A 27,059-nucleotide genomic window follows, 5' to 3' on the forward strand; every position below is an offset into this window, starting at 1 on the left:
AAAAGGCCCCACAAGCTCATCTTTGATGATACCAGCCCAATCCAGTACTCCACCTCCACCTTGCTGGCGTCTGAGTCGGACTGGAGCTCTCTGCCCTTTACCAATCCAGCCACGGGCCCATCCATCTGGCCCATCAAGACTCACTCTCATTTCATCAGTCCATAAAACCTTAGAAAAATCAGTCTTGAGATATTTCTTGGCCCAGTCTTGACGTTTCAGCTTGTGTTCAGCCTTTCTTACCTTGGCCATGTCTCTGAGTATTGCACACCTTGTGCTTTTGGGCACTCCAGTGATGTTGCAGCTCTGAAATATGGCCAAACTGGTGGCAAGTGGCATCTTGGCAGCTGCACGCTTGACTTTTCTCAGTTCATGGGCAGTTATTTTGCTCCTTGGTTTTTCCACACGCTTCTTGCGACCCTGTTGACTATTTTGAATGAAACGCTTGATTGTTCGATGATCACGCTTCAGAAGCTTTGCAATTTTAAGAGTGCTGCATCCCTCTGCAAGATATCTCACTATGTTTTACTTTTCTGAGCCTGTTAAGTCCTTCTTTTGACCCATTTTGCCAAAGGAAAGGACGTTGCCTAATAATTATGCACACCTGATATAGGGTGTTGATGTCATTAGACCACACCCCTTCTCATTACAGAGATGCACATCACCTGATATGATTTATTGGTAGTAGGCTTTCGAGCCTATACAGCTTGGAGTAAGACAACATGCATGAAGAGGATGATGTGGACAAAATACTCATTTGCCTAATAATTCTGCACTCCCTGTATGACAATACTATGTACTATGTACTATGTACTATGACAGTAACATCAGGCAAGCAATTCCCAAGGTGGACTGGATTAAGAATGTAGAACCAGATTACTGGACCACAGTTACCAAGAATCTTTAGGGAGAAGAAGCTGAAATAAAAGATGAGGTGGTCACAGCCATGCAGCTTTTTAACCAGTCAGGCGGTGAGTAGTAATCTAATCCTGGTTTTAAATATTAAATTGTTTGGTCATTAGTTATATCTCGTATTTAAACTACATATAGTTTGAATGCACTGTCATTTTTAGTTTATCAAAGTTCCATGACCATACAAGACAAGACTGGGGCAGGGGTGGCCTAATGGTTAAGGAAGCGCCACCTTAATCATTATGTTGCTGGTTCGAATCCCAATCCGCCAAGGTGCCACTGAGCACCGTCCCCACACGTCCCCACTGCTCACCAAGCGTGATGGTTAAAAGCAGAGGACATATTTTGTTGTGTCACCGTGTGCTGTGCTGCAGTGTTTCACAATGACAATCATAATACAAGAGACATAATACAAGACAAGATAATAATAAAACACTAAAATCTGACACCTCAAATTAGTTTTCTGACTGTTTTTCTGACATTAGAGAATTTAAAATAAGAGAAATACAATTGACTCTAAAAATAGATAACTTATTAATGTAGGTGTAAAAGATGCACTCCAGCATTCAGTCACCCATGCACATCAGTTGGTGTCAAAAAGGGAGGTTTTATTTCTGTGGGAACACAGCAGGGTTCAGTCAGTGGCTCCTCTCATCCCTTCTCTGTTCCCACAGCACACTGTGGCAACCAGCTAACAATACAACTTGTGAAATAAAATTAAATAAAATTCATAAAATAACCCACCACATGAATTCAGTCATCAATAGTACAACTATTTACAGGTGAGCCCAACAGTGACATTAAATGACAGTAAAACAGAGACAATGAAAATGACTGATCATATAGTGGCTACATTACATACATTTCACATTTTGCATACCGGTGGGAACGCAGCAGTCAGGTAAATACGCGCAGAGACGGGACATAATACAAAACAAGGCTCGATGACCGAAAACGGGGAATAACGGGGAGAACAAAAACTAGCCTGCAGGCATGTGACGATGGCCAGAACTCAAAACACAAACAGTTGCAGGGTCTACAAACGACTTCACGAATGTTCACGAAAAGTTCACTAAAATACCTCCACTGCTCATGGACGGAACCACAGGGCTTTTAACAGCTGTCCTGATTGGCCTCAAGGTGATGTTTCCAGCTGACGCCATCCTGACAGAGCCCCCCCCTCCAAAGTCTACGTCCTCGGAGCCCCAGTCTTCTTGCAGCGGATCCTGACAGGCGCTGGATATGGTGGTGGGGCAGGGTCTTATCAAACTCCGCCCTCAGTGTCTCCAGGACGTCCCAAAAAAACGTCACACATTTATCCCATTCAAGGGAACTTTAGTTTTCCTGTTATGAGTTTATTTTACATTTTTAATTAAGAGAGCAGTATTTCAGTTTGAGACCCTTGAGACTTTTCTTAAAAGAAAGAAAAAATTAAGAAAAGAATTTAAACATAGTTGTACTATGAAATATCTTTATCAAGTACATATATAAAGACACTAAGATCCACACATTCACCCTGAAAATACAGTAAATACAGTAGAAACGCACGCTGGCACAGATATAAACTCCCCTTCTGTCTTCTTTTCTCTTTACAGGAATCCACACTTTTCAGATGATGTACGGCTGTGAGTGGGATGATGAGACTGGAGCTACAGATGGATACAAGTAGTTTGGTTACGATGGAGCAGATTTTATCTGACTGGATTTGAGGAGCACATCTTATGTAGCTCCAGTTCCACAGGCTGTAATCACCAAACAGGAATGGGATGGAGCTGAAGCTGAGCGGAGGAAGAACTACCTGACCCAGGAATGTATTTACTGGCTGAAGACGTATGTTTACTATGGGAAGAGCAGTCTGGATAGAAAAGGTACAGCAGCACACAGAACAACAAGAAACACAAACACTGTTTATGTGTTATTATTAAGATCAGAAAATATTCTTGTTATTGTTTACATTTACATTCTGTTCCCAAACACATTAAATTAGCAAAAGACATCCAGTAAACCTGATAATGTAAAAAATAAATATTTACTAACAACACAGTAAAACAGAGACTAAATGTACACCGGAATCATCTACAAGTTTATACATATTTAAATATCTGAAGGTTGTTGTATGGTCTGCTGATATGATGTTTCTCTTCCAAATTCTCTCCCTGTCCCCCTCCTGTCTTCCTGTCTCTAGTCCCTCCTCAGGTGTCTCTGCTGCAGACAGTCCCCTCCTCTCCAGTGGTCTGTCACGCTACAGGTTTCTACCCTGATAAGGTGATGATCAGCTGGCAGAAAGATGGACAGGACCTGCATGAAGATGTAGATGTTGGTGAGACGTTGTCCAACCATGATGTAACCTTCCAGAAACGTGCAGAACTCAAAGTGACCCCTGATGTGTGGAAGAAGAACCACTTCACCTGTGTGGTTTCTTGTTCTAAAGTCCTTTTGATAGAACCAGTTTAAAACAAAGTGTGTTGGAGAGCATTTCACTGTATGGAGATGAGGATGCAATTAAAGTTCAGTTATTTGCACAATAGCCAATAATAATGATGATAATGAGAGCTTAAATAAATAATTAAATAAAAACAGAATATAAATGCCCTCCAAACTCACCCCCTTCTATGCCTCCAAATGTTCTATACACATTTATACCAACCCTAGACAGAAATGGGACACGTTTAAGTAACTGACTGTTCTTATGTACTTATCTAATCTACTTTATTAGGCAAAGAAGAATATATAATTGGTTCAAAATACACATTAAACACAGAATTTAACTAATTTTGACAACATTTTGCCAAATTCATGTGGGCAACATCCTAAATGAAGATTATTATTATTAAACATGTTAATATTGACCCAGTACACACTCCACACAGTCCAGTATAAAAGTGTTTTTTACTTTTACTGCAGGTAATAATGTTCTATTCATCGCTGGGTTGGTGGTTGCTGCTCTCGTTCTCATCGCTGTGGTTGTTGGTGTTGTGATGGTTGTGAAGAGAAGATCAGGTGAGAGACTCAGCAAACAACATCAGTAACTTCTACACCAAACATGGTGTCATGTGGGGAAACTACTAATTAGTAAAATAATAAAATACTTTTATACAGGCTACAAGAAGGTCAGACATGATTATTACACTCATCTGAAAAAAATGACTTATTATTAAGATCAGTAATGTTAACCTGGCTTTTGCTATTTTTGGGTGCATCGTGTTGGGGGCAGACATTTCATTAATTCATAATATTTTCATTCCCAGCTCATTATGTCACAATTAATTGTTCATGGCTTGTGCTGATTTTTTGGTAGTTTGTATGTTTGTTCTTTAAGCAAATTTTTTTCTATTAATTTTATAGTCTCCTCCAGTGTCTGTTCACTCTGATATGGGGTCTTATAGCTCTGGAACATCTGCTGAGTGTCTGGTGAAATAGTAAGTTATTTCAACTTATTTACTGGGGTCCAGATTCAGTCTTTAACACAAATGTTCTTATAGAGGAACCGTGTTCTCTTTGCCAGGAACTGCTGATCCAGTTCTACACTGCAACTTAGTGCTCTTGTATCACAGTCTGGTTTGAGACGGCAACAAACAGAAATTCTGTCGATTTTTTCAACCTTTCTGTGAAACATTCAAGATGTACATGAAAAAAACTATGAAATTCACAAACATAGGTTAGCCTATTTGTCCTTAGTTTTATTTTCATTAAAAAAAAGGAAAAAGGGGTGTAACCCCCTGCTATAGCCCATCTGAGAATAAAGAGAAAAAAAAGTATAACACTAATAATTACAAATAAACTGACAGTTGTGCAAGGTCTGGATAGTCTCACTTGTGGTGGACAGCTCAAAAAACAGATCAATTGGGAGTCTGGGATGTCTGCCAAACATCAAGTAGTAGGATGTGTACCCTCTGAAGTCGTGTTGTGTGCAGTTGTGAGTCATGGCATCCACATATTCATGCCACCTGGGTTTCCTAAGTGTGCAGAGTCATCATGAAGTGCTGTCTTGACATGCACGTGCAATTTCTCTGGTAAAACCAGTTGCTCCACCACCCATCTACTGCCATCTCTGATGGCGTCATGTACCACTAACCTCCAGCACTCTTAAAAGCAGAAGACCCCTATTACACATTTGAATCCTCTCGCTACGGCTGGGCTTCTGTTTCAGGCTTTTACAGAACAAAACTGGACCGATGGCCTCGTCTTCCGTCTGCATAGCATGGATTTCCGGAGCAGTCATAGCTGGCAGTGCTTTTGTGTGTATATTCAGTATGGGAAGATCAATCTGAGGAGAAAAGGTGAAGCTGAACACACAGCAAAGAGAAACATTGCGCCGGGACAGATAATGTTATAATTAAGACGTGCATCTTAAAATATTATTTTGATCAAATTATTTTACATTCATATTGTAATCACCGACCTTGCAGTGAAGTGTTGAATATAAACTGAGTGTTTGTTGAATGATCTGCTGATATGAAGACGTCCTGTTTCTCTTTCAAATTCAAATCACAAAGGATTCGATCAGGGCAGGAATGAATCTATCAGCCTCCTGGTGTTCCACCGCACCGAGGTTCCTCGTCTCCTCCTACACGTGCTCACGTTCTGATTCTGGTGACTGTGGAATACAGGATGGACATGGATGGTAGGAGGGAGCTGGAGATGGTAGGCGAGGGGGTTGATCCAGCTGAGGATCCGAAATGGGCCGATGTACCGAGGGGACAGTTTGTGCGACTCAGTCCTGAGACGAAGGTCCTGGGTGGACAGCGACACTCTCTGTCCCACTCGGAAGTGTGTGCGGCGGGTGTGCTGGCGGTCGTGCTTCCAAGTGGGACAGAGTGTGGCTCGCCTCGCCTACCGTCTCCAGCTCCCTCCTACCGTCCGTGTCCATTTACATTTACAGCATTTATCAGATGCCCTTATCCAGAGCGACTTACAATCAGTAGTTACAGGGACAGTCTCCCTGGAGCAATTTTAGGGTTAAGTGTCTTGCTCAGGGACACAATGGTAGTAAGTGGGATTCGAACCCGGATCTTCTGGTTCATAGGCGAGTGTGTTACCCACTAGGCTACTACCACCCGATCCTGTATTCCACATCAGCAAGCTGAAGTCCTTCGTCTGATCCTCAGTTCATCCGCCGCTCCTATTCTTCAACATCCAGATCCTTCACTTCCGCGAGAAGAAGCAACACGGGTGCAATTCCCGGTCCGGACCGGGTTGAGAGAGAACAGCACCAGCACCCACCTCTGACGCATCCAATTCCACCACAAACGGAAGTGATGGATCTGGATGTTGAAGAACAGGAGCGGAAGTGAAACGAGGGCACAGGGACTTGACAGCATGAATGGCCTCAGTGGTCAGGTGAAACGGGCGTGTTGAAGGCTGGGTGAGAGCAGTAAGTGGTGCTGTGACTGTACTGTAGCCACGGATGAAGCGACGATAGAAATTCACAAACCCAAGAACCCGTTGCAGCTGTTTCAGCGTCGTGGGTAGAGGACACAATGCCACTGCTTCCAGCTTCTTGGGCTCCATGGCCACACCCTGGGGCGAGATGGTAGTCTGTCACAACCATGTTGGCATGACGACGCAGGTGAAAGGAGCCGATGAGAATAGGTACCGAGGAATACGAAGAAGGACTCAATCGCATGACATCACGAAACCAGGGTTTAATTTGTGAAGAACAGGACAGGGGAGACATTCGATGACACTGGTGAACATGGAACATAACTTCAAGACCTGACGGCGAACAGAAACGAACAGGGCAGCTTTATACATTTGACACATGGTGAAAACTACAAGGGAACATTTCACATGACTAACGTGAAACTCGGACCGGATACCGGACCGGAGTAACCCCTTTTGGACCGGATCATGAAACCACCAGAGTAAACAAGGTGCTATTAGCCTAGTGGGGAACACTGTCGCATGAACTAGAACACTACAAAGTCACAGGTAGTAACTTACTACCATTGTGTCCCTGAGCAAGAAGAGTTCACTGCAGTCTTGTCATCTTCTTGCCCCTTTGTGTCTGAGGCACGGTACATGTTTTGAAGAGCAGCTGTGGAAGGAAAATTTAGTAGTGTAAAAAGACCATGTGGTGTTGGAGAAGAGAATAGAGTGTGTAGAAAAAACTCTTTCTCCCTCCACACAAAGCACTGTATTCAACCACTCCAATTTGATGTTACCTGGCAGAAAGAGGCATGGCACAACAGAGGTTAGAAATGAACAGTTTCTAATTTATTAACACCGGTAAATAATTATTGTAGTTACATGTGAATATTGAATGTAAAAAGGTACCAAGGTTACAGAGAAAGTAAATATGAGAAGAAAGAGTAAAGAGGGAGAAGAGAAAGAGAAGGGAAAGAGAGGGAAACCCCCCTGAGCAAGATAGCTCAGAGGTCCCTTTTCCACATGTGTGCAGACATTTATACCCCTGGCCTACAGGAAGTTGTCACTGGCCTACAGGAAGTTGTCACTGGCCTACAGGAAGTTGTCACTGACCAATCAGAACCTGTTGTTTCTGATGTCACGCCCCCGGTGCCTCCCATTTGGTGAAGACAAAGAGGGTGGGCGGTCCTGACGGCTGATACTTCGCACGTTGACGTCGGACAAAAGACATGTAAAAACCGGGGTGTCGAATCTTCACTCACAACCGTCGACACAGGAATGTTACACTTCCCCCTGCAGACATCTGTTATGCAAGACAAAGCAGGCTCCTGCGATGTCCATTCTTACAGACGGCCGGTTGATCCCCTGGGGCACTCGAGTATTCAGGGTCCATGGGGATCACAATTGGGTCATGATTGTGTATCTGCTTGCTTCCTGGTCAGTCGGGAATTCAAATGTAGCCGATAGTTGTGGTTCTGTGTCCTTTGTGATCCTCAGGCGTCTGAGGTCACCCTTGTAGGGAAACCTGTCTTCTTGGCATAGATCAAACACAGCAGCATACATAGAATATTCAACTTGATCCAGGGCTTTTCACACTTGGTTGGGTTCTTTGTCTGGAGTGTGATGAGGTTTGCATACAGATTGTGCATGTAGAAAAACAGTGTTCATCGTACATTAAAACCAAACCAGGAAAACAAATGACAACAATGATCAGATACTGTAATGCAAAAACATGTAAATATAGTGGGAGGCTTAAAATGATATCAGGGAATTCATAACTCTGCGAATTTGCATCGGCTTATCAAGTCTAATCAACAACAGTGGCTGGGAAAATAAATACAAATAAATAAATAAAAAAGTCCCGCTTGTTGCCATGTGATTGGAGAATTACACCTTTATTAGGGAATTCATAACTCTGCGGATTTGCACCGGCTAACGAGGTTCAATCAACAACAGTGGCCGGAAAAATAAACACAAATAAATAAAAAAGTCCCGCTTGTTGCCATGTGATTGGAGAATTACACCTTTATTAGGGAATTCATAACTCTGCGAATTTGCATCGGCTTAACGAAGTTCAATCAACAACAGTGGCCGGAAAAATAAACACAAATAAAATCCCGCTTGTTGCCATGTGATTAGAGAATTACACCTTTATCACTAAAAGCTATTATTTGAGATTATGGCATTGTTGAGGTGTTCAGAGAGAGAAACAGTTTCACATAAATTTAAATTCTGATCCTAAACATGTTGATCATACTGAACATGAATTTAAAATAAAAACATTTAAGTTTAACAGTGCAATTTCCAATCCCTGATCAGTTATTATCAAATTGTTCACCGTGGGACATGGTTTATGATGTTCAATGTAATACCAGTAATCTAAAATGTCACAAATCCTGGTTATTACTGGTTACAGTTTGGTTTGTGGGTTCATCTATTGTGCCAGCCATATCTACATGCCACATTGTAAGTGATACAGTAATTAGTCAATGTTCATTTTATACCTTGTCGGACTGGATCTGGATTTAGAAATGCCTCGGTTTCTACGGTCCCGGGCTTTTTAGGATATGTAGATCCTTTTTATTTAAATTAAAGCACATAGATTCTATTCCTCCCTATGCAGTAAAATTCAGATAAAAGAGACTTACGGTCACAGATCCACATCCGAGCAAAGGTATCACGTCGGGGTCACCATTTGTAAAAACACGCACATGAAGACCATGTGGTGTTGGAGAAGAGAATAGAGTGTGTAGAAAAAACTCTTTCTCCCTCCACACAAAGCACTGTATTCAACCACTCCAATTTGATGTTACCTGGCAGAAAGAGGCATGGCACAATAGAGGTTAGAAATGAACAGTTTCTAATTTATTAACACCGGTAAATAATTATTGTAGTTACATGTGAATATTGAATGTAAAAAGGTACCAAGGTTACAGAGAAAGTAAATATGAGAAGAAAGAGTAAAGAGGGAGAAGAGAAAGAGAAGGGAAAGAGAGGGAAACCCCCCTGAGCAAGATAGCTCAGAGGTCCCTTTTCCACATGTGTGCAGACATTTATACCCCTGGCCTACAGGAAGTTGTCACTGGCCTACAGGAAGTTGTCACTGGCCTACAGGAAGTTGTCACTGACCAATCAGAACCTGTTGTTTCTGATGTCACGCCCCCGGTGCCTCCCATTTGGTGAAGACAAAGAGGGTGGGCGGTCCTGACGGCTGATACTTCGCACGTTGACGTCGGACAAAAGACATGTAAAAACCGGGGTGTCGAATCTTCACTCACAACCGTCGACACAGGAATGTTACACTTCCCCCTGCAGACATCTGTTATGCAAGACAAAGCAGGCTCCTGCGATGTCCATTCTTACAGTAGGCCCAGACACTCCACGAAATTTAGTAGGCCAGACTCTCCACGTGTTTCACCTTTGGTCATGGAACAGTCAGAAGACAACTGTGTATCTTAGGTCTGACCTTGTTGATGCAAAAGTTTGACGCAAAAACTAGACATAAACTGATAAAAGAAAGGTTCTGTGACGTTGATGGGCGCCACTGTCCAAAGTGGTGCGAGCTTGCTTTTCGACCTTGTACACCCCAGATGTATAAATGCTTGTGAACTGTAATCAAGCGGGGGGGATGTTCTCTTGTGGGTCCCCCCTTGCATGGTAAAATAAACTTGGATAATCAATTCAGTTGACTTCCTTTATTGCAGCTCCCCAGACGGCAGAATTTCCACCACAATTGGCGTCACGAACAGGATCCGCGTGAATCCGCCAGGACATGACCGGAGTGGCTGGTCACCCTGGGTCACCAAGATCCATCTCCAAAACCTCGTCTTAGAGTTTCGGAGTGACTGGGACTGCGGTCAGTGTCCTTGGCCGGGATTTTTCTCTTTTCTGTCGTCTGGGGACGCGAACAAGGTGAGCTAAAATATTCCACCTCTCAAACATTTAATGAAAACTGCAGAATTTAGAAGATTAATAAATCCAAAATCAAATTGATAAGGGGAATTGCATATTTGCTTTATTCTGTAGTCAACTGAGTTGATCCAACTAAGCGAGTGTCACTTTTTATTTTGTTTAATAGAGGTTAAAGTCCTCTGAGTAAAGGATCTTGGAGATCCAGTGTGGGATAATAGAGGTTAAAGTCCTCTGAGTAAAGGATCTTGGAGATCCAGTGTGAAATAAGTGTGAGCCTTCTTTACAAGATAAAAAAAAATCATTCAATCATTAAGTAATATTTCAATCAGTGTGAGTAATAAGGCAAGAGCACAAAGGGAAAACGTGAAACGGGAAGAATTGTGAGCCATTAGTTATCTGTGAGCTCTCTTAGCAAGAGCAGTTGTTTTCGTTGGGCTGTGAATTCCCCGGGCAAACTCGAGAAAGCTGTGTGTGTAAAAAATGGGAAATAAAAGTGGGAAAAGTGACACTCCTATTAGTCCCGAAACTAAGTTAATGATACAGATGAAACAGAAATATGGTGATGATGTGTGTAATCATCTGGTGGACTGGCATGAGAATTAGGTTTTCCTGCGGGTGGGTCTCTTAGTCAAACTCAGCTAAAAAAGCTGAAGGAGGGGCTAGAGGGCAGCAGGCAAAAAATACTGCAGTCAAGTAAAAGTAAAGTAATTCGGAAAATGCTTATAATGGAAGACTGTTTTAAAATATGGGAAGCAGAGGGCGACCGAAGAGACAAGCAAAACACCCAGAACGCTCTGACTGCGCTGACTGTGGGAAAGAAAACAACAGGGGAGACCACGCTGAACCTTGATACCAAAAAAAAAATCTCTGATACTGCACCTGCCTCGTTGTATCCGTCATTACAGGGCGCACGGGTCAACCTGAGTTTGGACTCCATCCCTCCACCCTACCCCCAACAGCAACCCCCACTGGAACAGCAGCAACTCCCACTGGAGAAACCGTTACAAGAACAGCAGAAACCACCACAGCATGATGGCGTCACTGCTTCAACTTCAGAGAAAAAAAACACCACCAGAGCAGCCGCCCCATATTCTCCACCCAAGACCCGGTCTGCCACCACATCTTCTGAACCATCAGGACCCTCAACTGCAACTCTCCCCATGATTCAGGTCGCTGGGACAGGGGGGCCTACATTTGTTTACAGACCATGGACAACGGAAGACCTTCTGAACTCTTCCAAGCATCTCCCAAATGCAGATCGAGGGGGTGCGGCCCTGTCCAGAGCCGTGAACGATTTCATCAGAGAATTCACACCGACATCCACCGAAAGGCCCGAGTCCTGCTGAGGCACATGACCCCTGCGCAGTATGGTCAGCTACGTGAACATTTCACTACCCATCATCAGCCCTTCACCCCTGGTTGGGCATCTGCTGATTAAAACGACGTTGGTGCAGTGCGGGGAGATGCAGACTACAGATGTTGGGCTGAAGGACTTGTGACCGCGATCGCTGGCAACTTTCCAACTGCCTGTAACCTTTCTAATATCAGCACGTGTGCTCAGCAGCCTTTGGAGTCAGCAGAAGATTTCTTGATTCGACTCCAAGTTGTGTTTGATGACCACAGCGGCCTTGCTCGCCCCCATGATTACCCTGGACAAGGTATGACACCGTACGAAGCGCTCCTGAAAAATACCTTCATTGATGGCCTTCTCCCCCCCCTCAGTGAAGCAACAAAGACTTCCTGCATCATGTGGGCAGATGCTTCAGTGCGTCTCGCTGAAGTTCTGCGCCATGCGCGCCACGCCCAGGCCAGACAGGCGGAAGCGAGGATCAAAGAAGACAACAAAAACAAAGATTCAACCCACAGGGCTCAACTGGCTCTGTTGCAGCATGCTGCTGCCAACTCCACTTCATATCGCAGACCGGATGTGTGCTTCAGATGTAACCAAAGGGGACACTGGGCACGAGATGGCACCAAAAGATGGAGAGGACAGTGGAGACCACGAAGCAAGGAACAATCGGATGTGTGCTTCAACTGCGGCCAAAGAGGACATTGGTTACGAGAATGTCCCAATGAAGAAAGAGGAGAACACACCCACCATGAACAATCCCAAACAGACTGACGGGTGAAGCGGGGCGGAGCTCCAAACGAAGGCGCGGCTGCAGCCCTGAAGGAGGCTCCAACCAAGGTCATGCACACCCACACAGACACACTCACACACATTCCAACAAAGGTCCTGGGGACAGTGAAGTGGTTCAACGGTCGCAACGGCAACGGTTTCATCAACAGGAATGACACAAAAGAAGACGTTTTTGTACACCAGACTGCCATAAAGAAAAACAACCCAAGAAAATACCTCCGCAGTGTTGGGGACGGTGAGACTGTGGAGTTTGATGTCGTTGAAGGGGAGAAGGGTGCCGAGGCGGCCAATGTCACCGGCCCAGGGGGGGTCTCAGTCCAGGGCAGCAAATACGCCGCTGACCGGAACCGCTACAGGCGGTACCCACGCCGGAGGAGACCCCCACGCAACTACCAGGATAACTACCAGAGCGAGGGGCGGGAGAAGAGAGAGAGCCAGGAAATTGTTCCTGAGGGGGTCGCACAGCCACAGCAACGCAGAACTTTGTTCCCTGGCAGGTGGCGCTATCCACCGTACTTTGTCTGCCGACGCTATGGCAGCTGCCCCCCATATACCAGCGCACCACGAAAGGAAATGACAGAAGGAACTGAAGGAAGTGACAACCAGGGTGATCCAGACCAGAGCAAACCAGTGAGGCAGAACTACTACAGAGGCTTCAGACCAAGTGGTCCCCCACGTCCCAGACTGGTGAGGGAAGGCGAGGAAGACAAAGAGAACCAGGGCGAAGGCAAAGAGAACCAGGAGCCCCACCAGCGGCGCTACAGATGCAACATCAACTACCGCCCAGACCACCGAACCTCAGGATGGCAAAGAGAGCAAGGAGGCCGAAACATCCGCCGAGAAAACGTCCGCTCCTGAGGCTGAGCAGGGCGGGGCTGAATAAACACTGATTTACCATCGCTACCATCGTCCGGTAAAGTCAACAAGAAGAAACATCAAAGATCTGAGCAATAAGAAACAGATTTGACTTGACAATCGTCTAAGCTTGCAACATGCATTTGACCAGATTACCACCAATTGCCTGCAGAATCTATGCAGACTTGTTCTTTTCCATTATTTTCAGGTGACAGTTAAACATTTTGGGGAAACGGCAGATGGCTTTCTAAATCGGTCTTAAGTTTTTACACCAAATGGTTTTTAAAGGGAAAAATAATTTGATATTTGGTCTGTTTTGAAAAAAAAAAAAAAAAAAAAAAAAACTTAGCCACAGGAATAACTGGTTGTTACTTGCAGAAGCTACTGGTGACATTGCGAAATCTGATTGCATTGTATGTTTAGGACCTCGCCCATTGTTGAAGATTGTCCCCACTCCAGCCGAACTGAATTACCTGTCTTATCCAACTTATGACTCAAGATAACCTTGATCCTTTTTGCTCTTTTTGGGATTTCCTTTTTCCTGTAGGATCAAAAACCGATGTTCCCCCTGTTTTTGATGCTGAGGTATCAAGGTATTACCCTTCCCCTGGTAATACTGTTGGTACTGTGAATGTTTCATATTGTGCATCCATCCACAACCTGTCTGATTCCCCAAAAGTTGATCGTTCTGACATCTGGTGGTGGTAAAACACTGCGCTCCACTTTACCTGAGAACTGGTTGGGTGTCTGCACTCCTTCTACTCTTATCCTACCTGTGACTATTTTGGTCACAGGTCATCACACAGCTGTCAAGTACAGCAGACCCAGCAAACGAAGGAGAGATAGAGAAGCAGGAGGAACATCTCAGGTCAGCTGTGGTTGGAGCTTCTGGCCTGGTTCTAGTCCGTGAGGGCAACGCCGTTTTGTGAGCAGCTTGGGTGGCTGGTTTGGCTTGGTGTGTTAGTAGATGACAGTTCTTCAGTCGCCTGGGGGACAAGAATCAGAATGCCAGGTAGTAAGCAAATATTCTACTGTAGATCCTTTAGACTGCAACACCATGTTGCTCATGTTCTATGAGATGGTGGTGGCCAGTGCAATCTTCTATGCTGTGGTGACTGATGCTAAGAGACTGAACAAACTGATCAGGAGGGCAGGCTCGGTGGTGGGCAGGGAACTAGACAAAGTAGACCACTGTCCAGAACACAGGTCATCATGAGCAATTCTGAGCACCCACTCATCTACAGTGTGGTGACTGACCTTCAGCAACAGTCTCATCAAAGCACTGAATGCCACAGAAAATCCTTCCTTCCCACCACAATCAGATTCTATAATCGTTCCCTCTATCGCTTATCCTCATAATAACTGTAACAACTTTTTAACATGTGCAATGTATTTATACATTGATTCTTACTTAAATATTACTTATACATAATGTATTGTGCAATGATTTCTAGGTGCAATATGCTTCTTTTTTTCAAAATACTTTTACTTAATTGAAATTGTATTTTTGTGTCTATATACTGTGCATACTCTAAATAATCTATATTTTTTTTATAATACATGATATTTTAGTCATAACAGAGACTATCTAATTCATAATTTTTTTTTAGTAGGGTGGTAGTAGCCTAGGGGGGACACACTCTATGAACCTGAAGACCCAGGTTCAAACCCCACTTACTACCACTGTGTCCCTGAGCAAGACACTTAACCCTTAGTTGCTCCAGGGGGGGACTGTCCCTGTAATTACTGATTGTAAGTTGCTCTGAATAAGGGCGTCTGAGAAATTTTGTAAATGTTATCTGAATGTAATGTAAATGTATTAATTAGTGGTGGGCCGTTATCGGCGTTAAAGTGCTGCGTTAACGTGACTCTTATCGGCGATAAAAAAAATATCTCTGTTAATCTATTCACAAAGTTGGGTTGGGAGCTGGGTCTATACTACGCAAGCTATTGTGTCGGAGTTAAATGGTTACACTAGATTTATAAGTATATTTCTTCTTTCTTGTCTTTTATTTTCTTATTTCCTAAAGACTTTTATTTTGTTTTTGAGACCCGGTTCAGGTCTCTTGGACACATGGTGTGAGCTATGAGAGGTGCGTGGGGCTTGTGTGCCAAAAGTTATTTCTTTCATTTTAATTTATGTACATATTAGGAATATTTTGCATGTGTGTTATTTTGTGAATATTTTTTATGTTCTTTTAATACTGTATATTGTAGAGAGAGGTGCAGAAAGTCGCGATGTTCTGACGCGACCTTGCTTTTTGTACAGAATACACTTTGCACAGAAAATCTCTTGGGTGTCAGCTCATCATTTGCGGTTCAAGAAACGAAATCAAAAAAAGTTACACAACGCAGAAGAAGAAGCGCTACACTATGATGACTTTCACCTTGATATTTTAGCGTGGATGTATACCTAGCCGAATTGCACTGTAGGGGGCAAGAACGAGTCTTCGAACTGTGAAATTACCACATCAAACGTGACGTGGTAACATGGATGCAGCTATTTAACTGAATAAACAGTTGGTAAACACAAGTACATCTTATTGAACATAATTTATTTTCATCACCAATTATCATAGTAGAACAGCTTTCTCAAGCAGTTTGTGATGCATTTTGGAAACAGGAGATGAGCTCCTGGTCTAATGCACCACCTGGCTTGAGAAACCCGTTCTCAAAGACTTACTTTTAGTCATTATTTGGGTAGCACACATATTCTGAATGCCTTTGGCAGAATTCAAATGAGCCATTTTTATCTAGATTAATGTAGATTAATGTAATGTAGATTAATCTAGATTAATTTTGCTTGCTCTATCTTAATCTAGATTAATTGTGCTTACTCTTGCTTACAGTGAGATTAATCTAGATTAAGAAAATTAATCTATGCCCACCTCTAGTATTAATATTATATTATTGAGTCCTTTTCATTTTTAGCTTCATTGGGCAATTATTGGTACTTTCTAGCGCATGTAGTTTTGATGTAATTAATTTCCTCTGGGATAAATAACGTTTTTGGATTCTGAAAAAATATATGAATGCAACACTTGTTTTGCTCCCCTTTTTCATGATCTGAACTCAAAGATCTGAAACATTTTCTCCATACAAAAAGAGCAAGACAAGGAATAAAGATCATTTGAGGAAAATCTTGTACTGTTTTGTGATGTACGTTGAAGATCAAATGACAGTAAAATCCTACTTGTGTTTCAGCTTTTAAACTGGTGCAGATGGGTTGCCTGGGTGAGTTGCCTGGGTGACTAGTGGCAGCAGGTTGGCAGGTTGGGTGTTGGTAAGATCTGTTGGACCAGTTTCTAGAAAAGAAGATGTTGAAAGTCTTACATATTTGTTTACAGTGAATCTTTTACAAAACGAAGATTCTGATTTGAAGTATCTGATTTAAACATTTACAGGTTTATTTCTCCCCGAGACAAATAAAATATTTAAAAAAGAAAAAAAAAAACGCCTGTATTTGAATTGAGTGTAATACTCACGGCTGGCCTGCTGGTAACCTGTATAAAAGAGAAAGTATTTTACTGATTAGTAGTTTCCCCACGACACCATGTTTGGTGTAGAAGTTACTGATGTTGTTTGCTGCGTCTCTCACCTGATCTTCTCTTCACAACCATCACAACACCAACAACCACAGCGATGAGAACGAGAGCAGCAACAACCGACCCAGCAACGATGCCTGGAACATTATTACCTGCAGCAACGATGCCTGGAACATCATTACCTGCAGCAACGATGCCTGGAACATCATTACCTGCAGCAACGATGCCTGGAACATCATTACCTGCAGCAACGATGCCTGGAACATCATTACCTGCAGTAAAAGTAAAAATCACTTTTATTCTGGACTGTGTGGAGTGGGAAGGTTCAGATGGGCTGGACAACCTGTTAGTCATCTGTGTAAGATGGAAGAAGGAGATCCCCGCTTCCTGCTGTGTCTTGCTAAGTAATTGAACTTAAATTTCAAAGTTTACCTGAGCATATAGTTACTATCTGGCATGTTCCATCAGCACTTTTTGATCATGTGTATTTAAAATACAATTAACTATTAGTCAGCAGGTCTGCTCCATTGTGGTTCAGGATTCGCACTGCCCCTAGCTGAATAAATGATTGGGCCCCCCAGTGTAAGGAGCAGACCCGTAATTGGAAGGTTGCTGGTTCTAATCCCAAGGTGCCACTGAGCAAAGCACCGTCCCCACACACTGTTCTCCGGGCGCCTGTCATGACTGCCCACTGCTTACCAAGGGTGATGCAGATGACACATTTCACTGTGTCAATGTGTGCTGTACTGCAGTGTTTCACAATGGCAATCACTTCACTTTCAGATTTTTGTGTGAACCCTTACAGTTTCAAGTTTAATTGTGTAATTATTCAGCCCTTTGGTCTGAGTGCAGTCAGTTGGCCATAGACATTGCCTGATAAGTGCTAATGACTAAATGTGCAACTGTGTGTAATCTAATGTCAGTACAAATACAGCTGCTCTGTGACGGCCTCAGAGGTTGTTTAAGAGAATATTAGGAGCAGCAACACCATGAAGTCCAAAGAACACACCAGACAGGTCATGGATAAAGTTATTGAGACATTTAAAGCAGGCTGAGGCTACAAAAAGATTCCCAGCCTTGAACATCCCACTGAGCACAGTTCAAGCGATCATTCAGAAATGTAAGGAGTATAGCACAACTGTTAACCTACCAAGACAAGGCCATCCACCTAAACACACAGGCCGAACAAGGACGGCACTGATCAGAAATGCAGCCAAGAGGCCCATGGTGACTGAACGAGCTGCAGAGATCTACAACTATTAGCTGTACACTGCACAAAGTTGGCATTTATGGAAGAGTGGCAAGAAGAAAGCCATTGTTAAAAGAAAACCATAAGAAGTCCCATTTGCAGTTTGCCACAAGCCATGTGGGGGACACAGCAAACATGTGGAAGAAGGTGCTCTGGTCAGATGAGACCAAAACTTTTGGCCAAAATGCAAAACGCTATGTGTGGCGGAAAACTAACACCGCACCTCACTCTGATCACACCATCCCCACTGTCAAATATGGTGGTGGCAGCGTCATGCTCTGGGGGTGCTGGGGAAGATGGGAAGATGGATGGATCCAACCAAATACAGGACAATCTTGGAAGAAAACCTCTGGGAGTCTGCAAAAGACTTGAGACCGGGTCGGAGGTTCGCCTTCCAGCAGGACAATGACCCTAAACATAAAGCCAGGGCAACAATAATGTTTAAAACAAAACATATCCATGTGTTGAATGGCCCAGTCAAAGTCCAGATCTAAATCCAATCGAGAATCTGTGGCAGAACGCTGTCCATCTAATCTGACTGAGCTGGAGCTGTTTTGCAAAGAAGAATGGGCAAGAATTTCAGTCTCTAGATGTGCAAAGCTGGTAGAGACACACCCTGAAAGACTGGCAGCTGTAATTGCAGCAAAAGGTGGTTCTACAGAGTATTGACTCAGGGGGCTGAATAATTACGCACACACCCACGTTTCAGTTATTTATTCGTAAAAAATGTTGGTCTTTCCAATAAAATAGATTCATGTTTGTGGCTGTAATGTGACAAAAAATTTCAAGGGGGCTGAATACTTTTGCAACCCACTGTATATTAAATGTTATTTATTTATTATTGTCAGAAAAGAATTAATAATTCCTTATATAAAACAAGTTGTAACCATAATGTCACAAACCTGATGTTTTTGTGTAGGGTGTATTGTGTAGTCAGAATTAAAAATCTAGTTCTGGATCAGTGGAGTGGGTGTGATTTAGTCTGTGTTACATGGATTCAGTTAATGGAAAATCATCCATATAAGCCTGAATTTTATGACGTTGAAGGGGAGCCTGAACTTCCTCCTATACTATTTAAAGTAAGATTAACAAAGATCTATTTAATCTACATTTACATTTACAGAATTTATAAGACGCTCTTATCCAGAGCGACTTACAATCAGTAGTTACAGGAACAGTCCTCCTGGGTTAAGTGTCTTGCTCAGGGACACAATGGTAGTAAGTGGGATTTGAACCTGGGTCTTCTTGCTCTTAGGCGAGTGTGTTACCCACTAGGCGACTAGCACCCTACAGACTACAACTACAGAGCCGTTATTGGTCCTCCTACATATTTTCCATTTAATGGCTGTCACTCCTGTACCTGGACTGATGTTGGTCCTGATCTTCTCCTCAGTCAGGATCGTGTGGATTGGGTCTCCACTCTTGTGCTCCACCACACAGGAGAACTGGTTCTTCTTCCACACATCAGGGGTCACTGTGAGTTCTGCACGTTTCTGGAAGGTTCCATCATGGTTGGACAACGTCTCACCAACATCTACATCTTCATCCAGGTCCTGCCCATCTTTCTGCCAGCTGATGTTCACCTTCTCAGGGTAGAAACCTGTAGCGTGACAGACCACTGGAGAGGAGGGGACTGTCTGCAGCAGAGACACCTGAGGAGGGACTAGAGACAGGAAGAGAGGAGGTGATTTACCAGTCAGTTTAGACTGTAAACACAGTTACATTCTTTATTATTTTATTTCAGTTGTATTTCTCACTTCTATTTTGATGTTTTATTGTGTCAAATATGAGATCACACTGTGATTAGTTTATTTCTTTGATAAATATATTTATTTAATACAGTCACTCTTATGTTATAGAATTTTGAGGCACGACTTGTAAAACTGATCCCTACTGATTACAGTCCTACTTTGTGTTTCTCTGTGTGATGTACCTTTTCTCTCCAGACTCATGTTTCCATACATCACAGACTTCTTTATCCACACAACACATTCATCAGTCAGGTATTTCTTCCAGAAGTCATCATCAGCTTTGTTCCATTTCTTTTTAATGATTTCAGCTTGTTGTGTAGCAGCAATCCAAGAAAGGTTCTTCAAGTCCAGTGACATGAAATCTTCTCCATCATAACCAAACTGAATGTACCCTTCTGTAGCTCCAGTCTCATCATTCAAAGTACAGCCAGACCTGCACATCATATAATGCACTGCCAAGAAAGAAAAAGATTTCTAATCAGGACATTAGACTTATTCAGGTAAACATGTTTAAGGTTGTGATTTTTTTATTCAAGAGGATTGTAAATACAACAATATACACAGTATAAAGTGACTCTGTTGAAAAGAATAATGACCAAAATATAAATTGTGCTCTTGCTTGCAGTTTACTGCAGCTAATCAGATCTGATAAAGTTAATCATCACCACAACACAGACTTCTACTGAGAACATCTACCTCCCTGTTTACTTCATCCTCAACAAAAGTGGCTGGTGGGCTCTGAAACTGCAAAACAGCAGTTAATAAGAGACTTGATAGCAGCTCTTCCATCTTTACTTTCTGACTTTCTGCCATTAACCAAGACTTGGATAGACCTACACCAGCAGCTCGGTTCCTGGAGACACTCAGGGTTAAGTGTCTTGCACAGGGACACAATGGTAGTAAGTGGGATTTGAACCTGGGTCTTCTGGTTTATAGGGTAGTGTGTTACCCACTAGGCTACTACCACCCCTATTGAAACTGTTATGATTCTAAAAGGCTGAAGATGCATGTCAATCTTACCTTGAGCTTGTGTGTGGACCAAGTCATTTATGATCGTTGTCATATTATCCTTGTATCTTTTTAAAAGAGTTATGAAATTGTTTTTCTGTTCCACATACTGCTTGCCCAGCTCTTTCACCCGTTCCTCTTTGAACTCAAACCGGTCGGTCCTGGTGTCGAAGTGTCCAACCATTTCATCATCAAATAAATATAAAGCAATAAAACCAGGAAAATCCTTTGTTCCTGTAGTCACCATGTACAATCCTGTCCAGGAATGAATCACTGTTGAAGAAACAGCAACTTTAGTTTTTATAAAGATTTTTATTTCATAAAACATCAACATTTTATAATTATTCAACTATCACAATTAGTACATGCACTGTGTAATTCATATAGAATTATATAGAATAAATGAATAGCCAAATATTTACTTTGTTTAGGAATGAAAATTGTCTTCCACATGAATACATGGAGTAAAAAAGTTTTTCAAGAATATTCTGTAGTAATTCCGTAGTACTATTCATAATCTCGTTTTTATGCCCGGAAAATCAGACCAGAGCACAAGAACAGAGAAAGACCGGTGATGGTAACAACTGTTCCCAGGTCAGAATTAGACCAGGGCTACACAGCACAGTGCCAGATGTGTTTCAGATTCTTACAGCACGCGTGAATTTGGTATTTTAACTTGACCGGTCTGGTGACACACTCGCCAAGTCCCAGGTTCAAACCCCACTTACTACCACCGTGTCCCTGAGCGAGACACTTAACCCGGAGTGTCCCCAGGAGGGGACTGTCCCTGTAACTACTGATTGGAAGTCGCTCTGGATAAGGACGTCTGGTATTGTAATATTGTTACTGAACCATGTTTACATAAAACCCCAAATCTAATCCACTTTAAACTCTATAGATCAGTCCGAGTAAATAAAATAAAACACATACCTCCTGATGCAGGACTGCTGAGCACAATCTGGAGCAAAAGCTTCCGAATGAACAGGATCTTCATTTTGCCAAAGGGATTGAGTAAAACCTCTCAGGTCGATTCCACCCCTTGTGGAAATACTTCGTGTGTTTCTAAGATAAATTTGATTCTAAGATTCTAACATCAGCAGCCACCCGAGCTACAGGCGCCGAGCTGCGGACAAGTCGCCGCCGCCGTGACACCGGTGTCGCGTTTTCAGTTTCGACCGATTCGTCAGTTTCAGAAGTCGACAGAAGCGCTGCATAATCATCGAATAAAACTAAACAAAGAATCGTTCGTGTCCGCACAGTGGTGCAGCAGGTAGTGACCGGACTGCTGCGAGTTCTATTCCCGACACGGTACACTAGATAAATGTCCCAGGATGGGATCCGACAGCAGTAACTTCTACACCAAACATGGTGTCATGTGGGGGAAATACGAACTATTCAGTAGCTTTTATTGGGTTATTCTGATGAACTTAATCCTATTTCTTGAAAGGTTCGTACAGTGCGGGAAATAATTATTTGATGCCCTGATTAATTTGTAAGCTTTCTCACGTCCAAAGAAATGAACAGACTCTTAAAGGAGCTGGTGTTGTACAGATGGAAGTATATGTTCCATCTGCAGTACAGCAACATTTCACTTTCAACATTAATTAAGAGAATATGTCTGCCTGTGATTAATTAAGAGAAAAGAGTGTCTGACTGTGTTATGTTGTTCTTCACAGGAAGTACATGTTGGGTGACAGTATTAGAAAGAACCACCCCCATTATCCAGTACGCTTTTCAGAGTATTATGAAGATATTTATATAAAATTGAAGTGTACTTCATTGTTAAACTGTATTTGTATGACTGTATTTAGCTATAATGCTGTGTGTCTAATAAATAATTAGCCAACTTAGAAATAAATTATTTGATCTTTCTTAAACAAAAAAACAGCATTCCTGTCTGTAGACCACCATCAGAGAAAATAAAGCGATCTGTCCATCTGTCCCCACCTCCACAGAGGACATGCAGGCTGGCATCAGTCTTGTGTATCTTGATCTGCCTGTGAATGAGGTGTTGCGCCGATTTCTGTCACCACGACCTTCGTGTCACCAGGGGGCGCAGTTTCATTACTCTTGTCGCGATCCCTCAATACAGAATTTAGGTAATAAGTAATCAATTGTTTTCGAGACAACATCAGATTTGTATCTGAAACCAGAGGGCAGTATCTGGCACAATGTTGGTTACAGTGTCTGTTTTAAAATCATGTGTGGTTTTCTGTTGATGTTGCTTATTTTAATGTTGTTGAGTCATGTAATGTAGAGACGTTATATTCTGTATCCACACAACTTTGTCAATTGCCATGACTCAACTTCCAGACAAATTCACCTGGACGATTGAGATGCTTCACAGGCTTATTTTAATGTTGTTTGCAACTTTTTTGTTTAAAAGATCTATTATTATACTGCTGAGTATATTTTGGGATTACGTGAGCTTTTAAAAAAGCATTTCAATCACCGGAAAACTGTGACATTAACTGCATATCGAGTTCCAGCTGGTGACACCAGTGAAAACGGTAAATCTAGACGCGCTTTAAAAAGTCACGCACACCTTATAGGATATTTACGGTATCGTTTGAAATCCCGATGCTCTTTAAGAGAAACCTTGTTCAGCTTAGTATTTCATCATCGGACCTTGAAAACTTATCAACTTTCATTCTTTGTTCATACCTAATATGGATAATAATAATATCTGATAAATGCTGTAAAATGTAATATGGAGACTTTTTATTAATTAATGACATTTCTTAAATAATTAATGTTGAATAAGAACTTCCACCATTCGTCTCTAGATATGTCAAATTTGAGACAGCAACATGACCTTTAATTAGATAGTTCCAAAAGAAAACTACAACAGGTCCACTTAGCAGCTCTCATAAACTGTGTAAACATAATATGGATTTTTTTTTACTTTGGCATTTATTTACAGCATTTATCAGACGCCCTTATCCAGAGCGACTTACAATCAGTAGTTACAGGGACAGTCCCCCTGGAGCAACTCAGGGTTAAGTGTCTTGCTCAGGGACACAATGGTAGTAAGTGGGATTCGAACCCGGGTCTTCTGGTTCATAGGCGAGTGTGTTACCCACTAGGCTACTACCACCCCAATTTATGAATAAATTAATCTGGCAAGCAGCACATTAAACATTTGTCTCTTATTATGTCAACTTTCACATTTCAACATTTCTACCTTATATGAGAGAGTTCCAGAATCAAAACCATAAAACACAGCTGTCTGTTAGAAGTAAAGTACATTTTAAAGTTGAATAGGAGTTTTTATCATTACATGGTAAAAAAGATGAAACCAGGACATAGATATGTGTACATTTCTCTGTATGACCTGCAACAGAGCTTGGGAACAAGTTTCCTTTAGTTTTTCTTTAATGGATGTTTTTGTTGTCACTTGCTTTACTCGTCTGTGTACAATGTGACACTTCAGTCTATTAATTCTGTTATAATTCTACCGGAATTCAACAGTAAAATAGACAAACCAACATAAACTAGTAAACCACATATCCTTTGCTTATTAAATTTTTACATTACATTACATTACATTACATTACATTATCACCACTGACATGTGATGTAAATATTATCTCATTACAGCGGCACATGGTGATGATTAGACCGGATGTCAGAAGATCCACTGCAGCTCAGTTTGCTGAAAGTTCTTGCTGGAACATACAGTGCATCACAGTTTGTTTTATGTACCATTCATACTGCCTTTTACATCTGAGAATTACAATGCAGCCGAATGCATGATGGAAAGAAGGCAAGACAGCAGAGGCAGTGTGATGATTTGGGTTCTGATGGGAAGCCCTGGTTCCTGGATTCATACTGATGTACCACCTAACTAAATGTTGCTGACCAAGTACACCCCCACGTAGAACCTGGATAAGGTGCCAAGCCACAAACCCTGGTTCTCTGCTAAGCTGCGAAACCAAAGACAGAGAAGCTTATTCTACAGCCAGAGGGACATTAAGGAGGCAAAGCGAGTTTATTCAGAGAAAATCAGGCACCTTCACGTCTTCAAAAGACATTTGGCTGCAGGACACAAGCTCTGCCAGATTGTTCCGCTGCATCAGAACTGTACCTAACAGACACTGCAAGAGCTTCTTCCCCCAAGCAGTCAGAGTTCTCAATGCTCTCAATGCACATCACCAAAAACTGATCAACTCAACAACACAACACTTCCAGCCTCATGCGCCTGACAACTTACCGACCATTTTGCACGTCTCATTATTTTTTAATAAATGTATTATTAACAGTGTATGTGCCCCTCAACAATAACATTTAACTATTAAAAATCAATTATATTTCAATAAAATCATCAGTATGCCTTCAGTCACATGATGACCAATAACCAATGAATGCTTATTGTTGGCTGCGCGGGCACGAGTTTCCGGAAATGAGCCAGCAAATAGTACCAATGTGGAGCTGAGCAGCTGAATGGGAATAATTAATTAAAGTGTAGACAAGGCAGGCATGGGTCTGTGGGACTGGGACATGTGGGTATTTTAACACCCAGGCTTTTTCAGTGAGATAGTTTAACCCGGTTTATTCAAAAATGGCTATTCTTTCTCCATTCAGTGTGTGTTGCCTCCTCTCCCCCTCCCCTTCCCTGTTTATCTGACCGGATTAGATTTCCCATCTTCTTGAATCACTAAAATTCCTCATCCCCATGTCTTGTGTATTTAGCTCAGGCTAAGTTAGATCACACAACTCCAGTACTACTGACAGTGAAGTTGCTTATTTGATGCTTTCACCGTACGTTCTACTCTAATTGTCGTTGCTTTACTAGCGAACAGCTACACAAGCCCCTCTCTTCTCTAGTCTCGTCCTGCGAGACACACGCACAGCCTGCTTCAGTTCAGACAGCTCATCACGTAACTTTCACCTGCTGAACGTTTAGATCAAAATGAAAGAATAGATTCACTCCAGTCTCCAGTCCAGTGTACTATAGTATTTCTGAACGACGTGTTAGCAGATGTCAGATTCATCATGTCACTGCCAAGCTTTTAATTGCCCTTTTTCCACTGATGCTGAAAAGAAAAAGGCAGACATACTTTAGGTGAAATTACTGATAATCATTTTAAATTAAAAATATAGTAATTTGTGGTATTAAACATTTTTGTGTAAACTGAACAGTAAATAATTCAAACCCTGTTGGTTTGCAGACTTCTGGTTTAGGACAGGTAGCTGCAGGAGGCATCTGGTTCAGAGAGAAAAAAATAAGGTTTAACTGTCAGCAATTCAGTAAATATAGGTTTAATACAGTGTTTTTTAGTTACAGTTTGTGCACAAAGTCAATGAATGCATACTGTGTGTGTGTGTGTGTGTGTGTGTGTGTGTGCAAACATGTGTGTGCATGTCAGGTGTAAGTGATGCTGTCAACAACATTCCCCAGTCCCCACATTTTTAAAAAGGTTGCTATACCACTATACTACACATGAGTATCAGGCTATTATGCATGTTGTTAAGTTGTCTTGTGGCAACTGATGAAGAGATATGAGCTGGTGTGTGTGTGTGTGTGTGTGTGTGTGTGTGTGTGTGTATGAACTGTGCAACAGAACAAAACATTACCTGTCATTTTAAGTTCTGAAGTGTGGTTGTGACCATTTTAAGTAAGGTACAGGTTATATTGTTATATGGTCTTATAAAATCTTGTATGTGCCCCTTTTTTAATTTTGAGCACCTGCCCCTTCAAGGGTCTCTGCACGTCCCTGGTTGTGTTATATTGTGGTGTTACATTCTCGGGTTGGATACTGGAGTGCAAAATTAACATCGATGGGAGATGGACAAGAAAAGCACAAAGACCCATATATGTTTACCTGGTTAAATTCAGTGAGGTTTTAACAACAGGTTTTACAATAAAATATGTTTATATATATGGTGGTGGTCTTGAAACATGCCGGGACCAGAGACTTGCTCAGATGTCCTTCAGGACTCCAGCTAGCTGATCAGCACAAGCTTTGAGCAACCGGACAGGTATAATTTCAGTAGTGATGTTACAGGATGTACCGAGGCTTTGGAGCATGTATTGAGTTTTGGAGGGGGCGTTTATGTGAAGTGCGTATCGAGGTTTGCTTCATTTACGGGAGGAGCCTAAAATTATGACGACGTTTGCGAACATTACAGACTCGTGTTAACTCTGCAGAGTTTTCCCCGCTTTTGTTTCGGAACGCGGCGGTTCGGTTCGGCCAGATCCCCTCACCTGAGAGTCCAGAATAGTCCTCGTTGTTTACGTCCAAAGATGTCTGTGTGAAATACTCAAATGAGGGATGCAATGTTGAAGTACATGTCTGAAGTACAGTGAAGTACAGCTCGGT

The 27,059-nt window shown here is 42.3% G+C and overlaps 2 protein-coding genes and 1 pseudogene across 5 annotated transcripts in view; all 3 read left to right on the forward strand.

Moving 5' to 3' along the window:
* Positions 1–27,059, forward strand: part of LOC114774179 (BOLA class I histocompatibility antigen, alpha chain BL3-7-like) — a 167,237-nt gene that overhangs the window by 91,614 nt on the left and 48,564 nt on the right. The gene's annotated exons all lie outside the window — the stretch shown is intronic.
* LOC114774181 (H-2 class I histocompatibility antigen, Q9 alpha chain-like) overlaps positions 4,255–27,059 on the forward strand; it is a 31,174-nt gene continuing 8,369 nt past the window's right edge. For 2 of the 3 annotated variants that reach the window (XM_028966103.1, XM_028966104.1), the window contains exon 1: positions 19,815–19,980. In XM_028966103.1, the coding sequence (XP_028821936.1) occupies positions 19,905–19,980 (76 nt within the window). In that variant the 5' untranslated portion in view covers positions 19,815–19,904. Of the gene's footprint in view, positions 4,329–19,814; positions 19,981–27,059 lie in introns of those variants that run through there. The other variant, XM_028966106.1, reaches the window with a different exon arrangement.
* LOC114774194 (nuclease-sensitive element-binding protein 1 pseudogene) lies at positions 12,278–13,373 on the forward strand (annotated as a pseudogene).

Source organism: Denticeps clupeoides, unplaced genomic scaffold, assembly GCF_900700375.1.
Source record: "Denticeps clupeoides unplaced genomic scaffold, fDenClu1.1, whole genome shotgun sequence".
In the NCBI taxonomy this organism is placed as follows: Eukaryota; Metazoa; Chordata; class Actinopteri; order Clupeiformes; family Denticipitidae; genus Denticeps; species Denticeps clupeoides.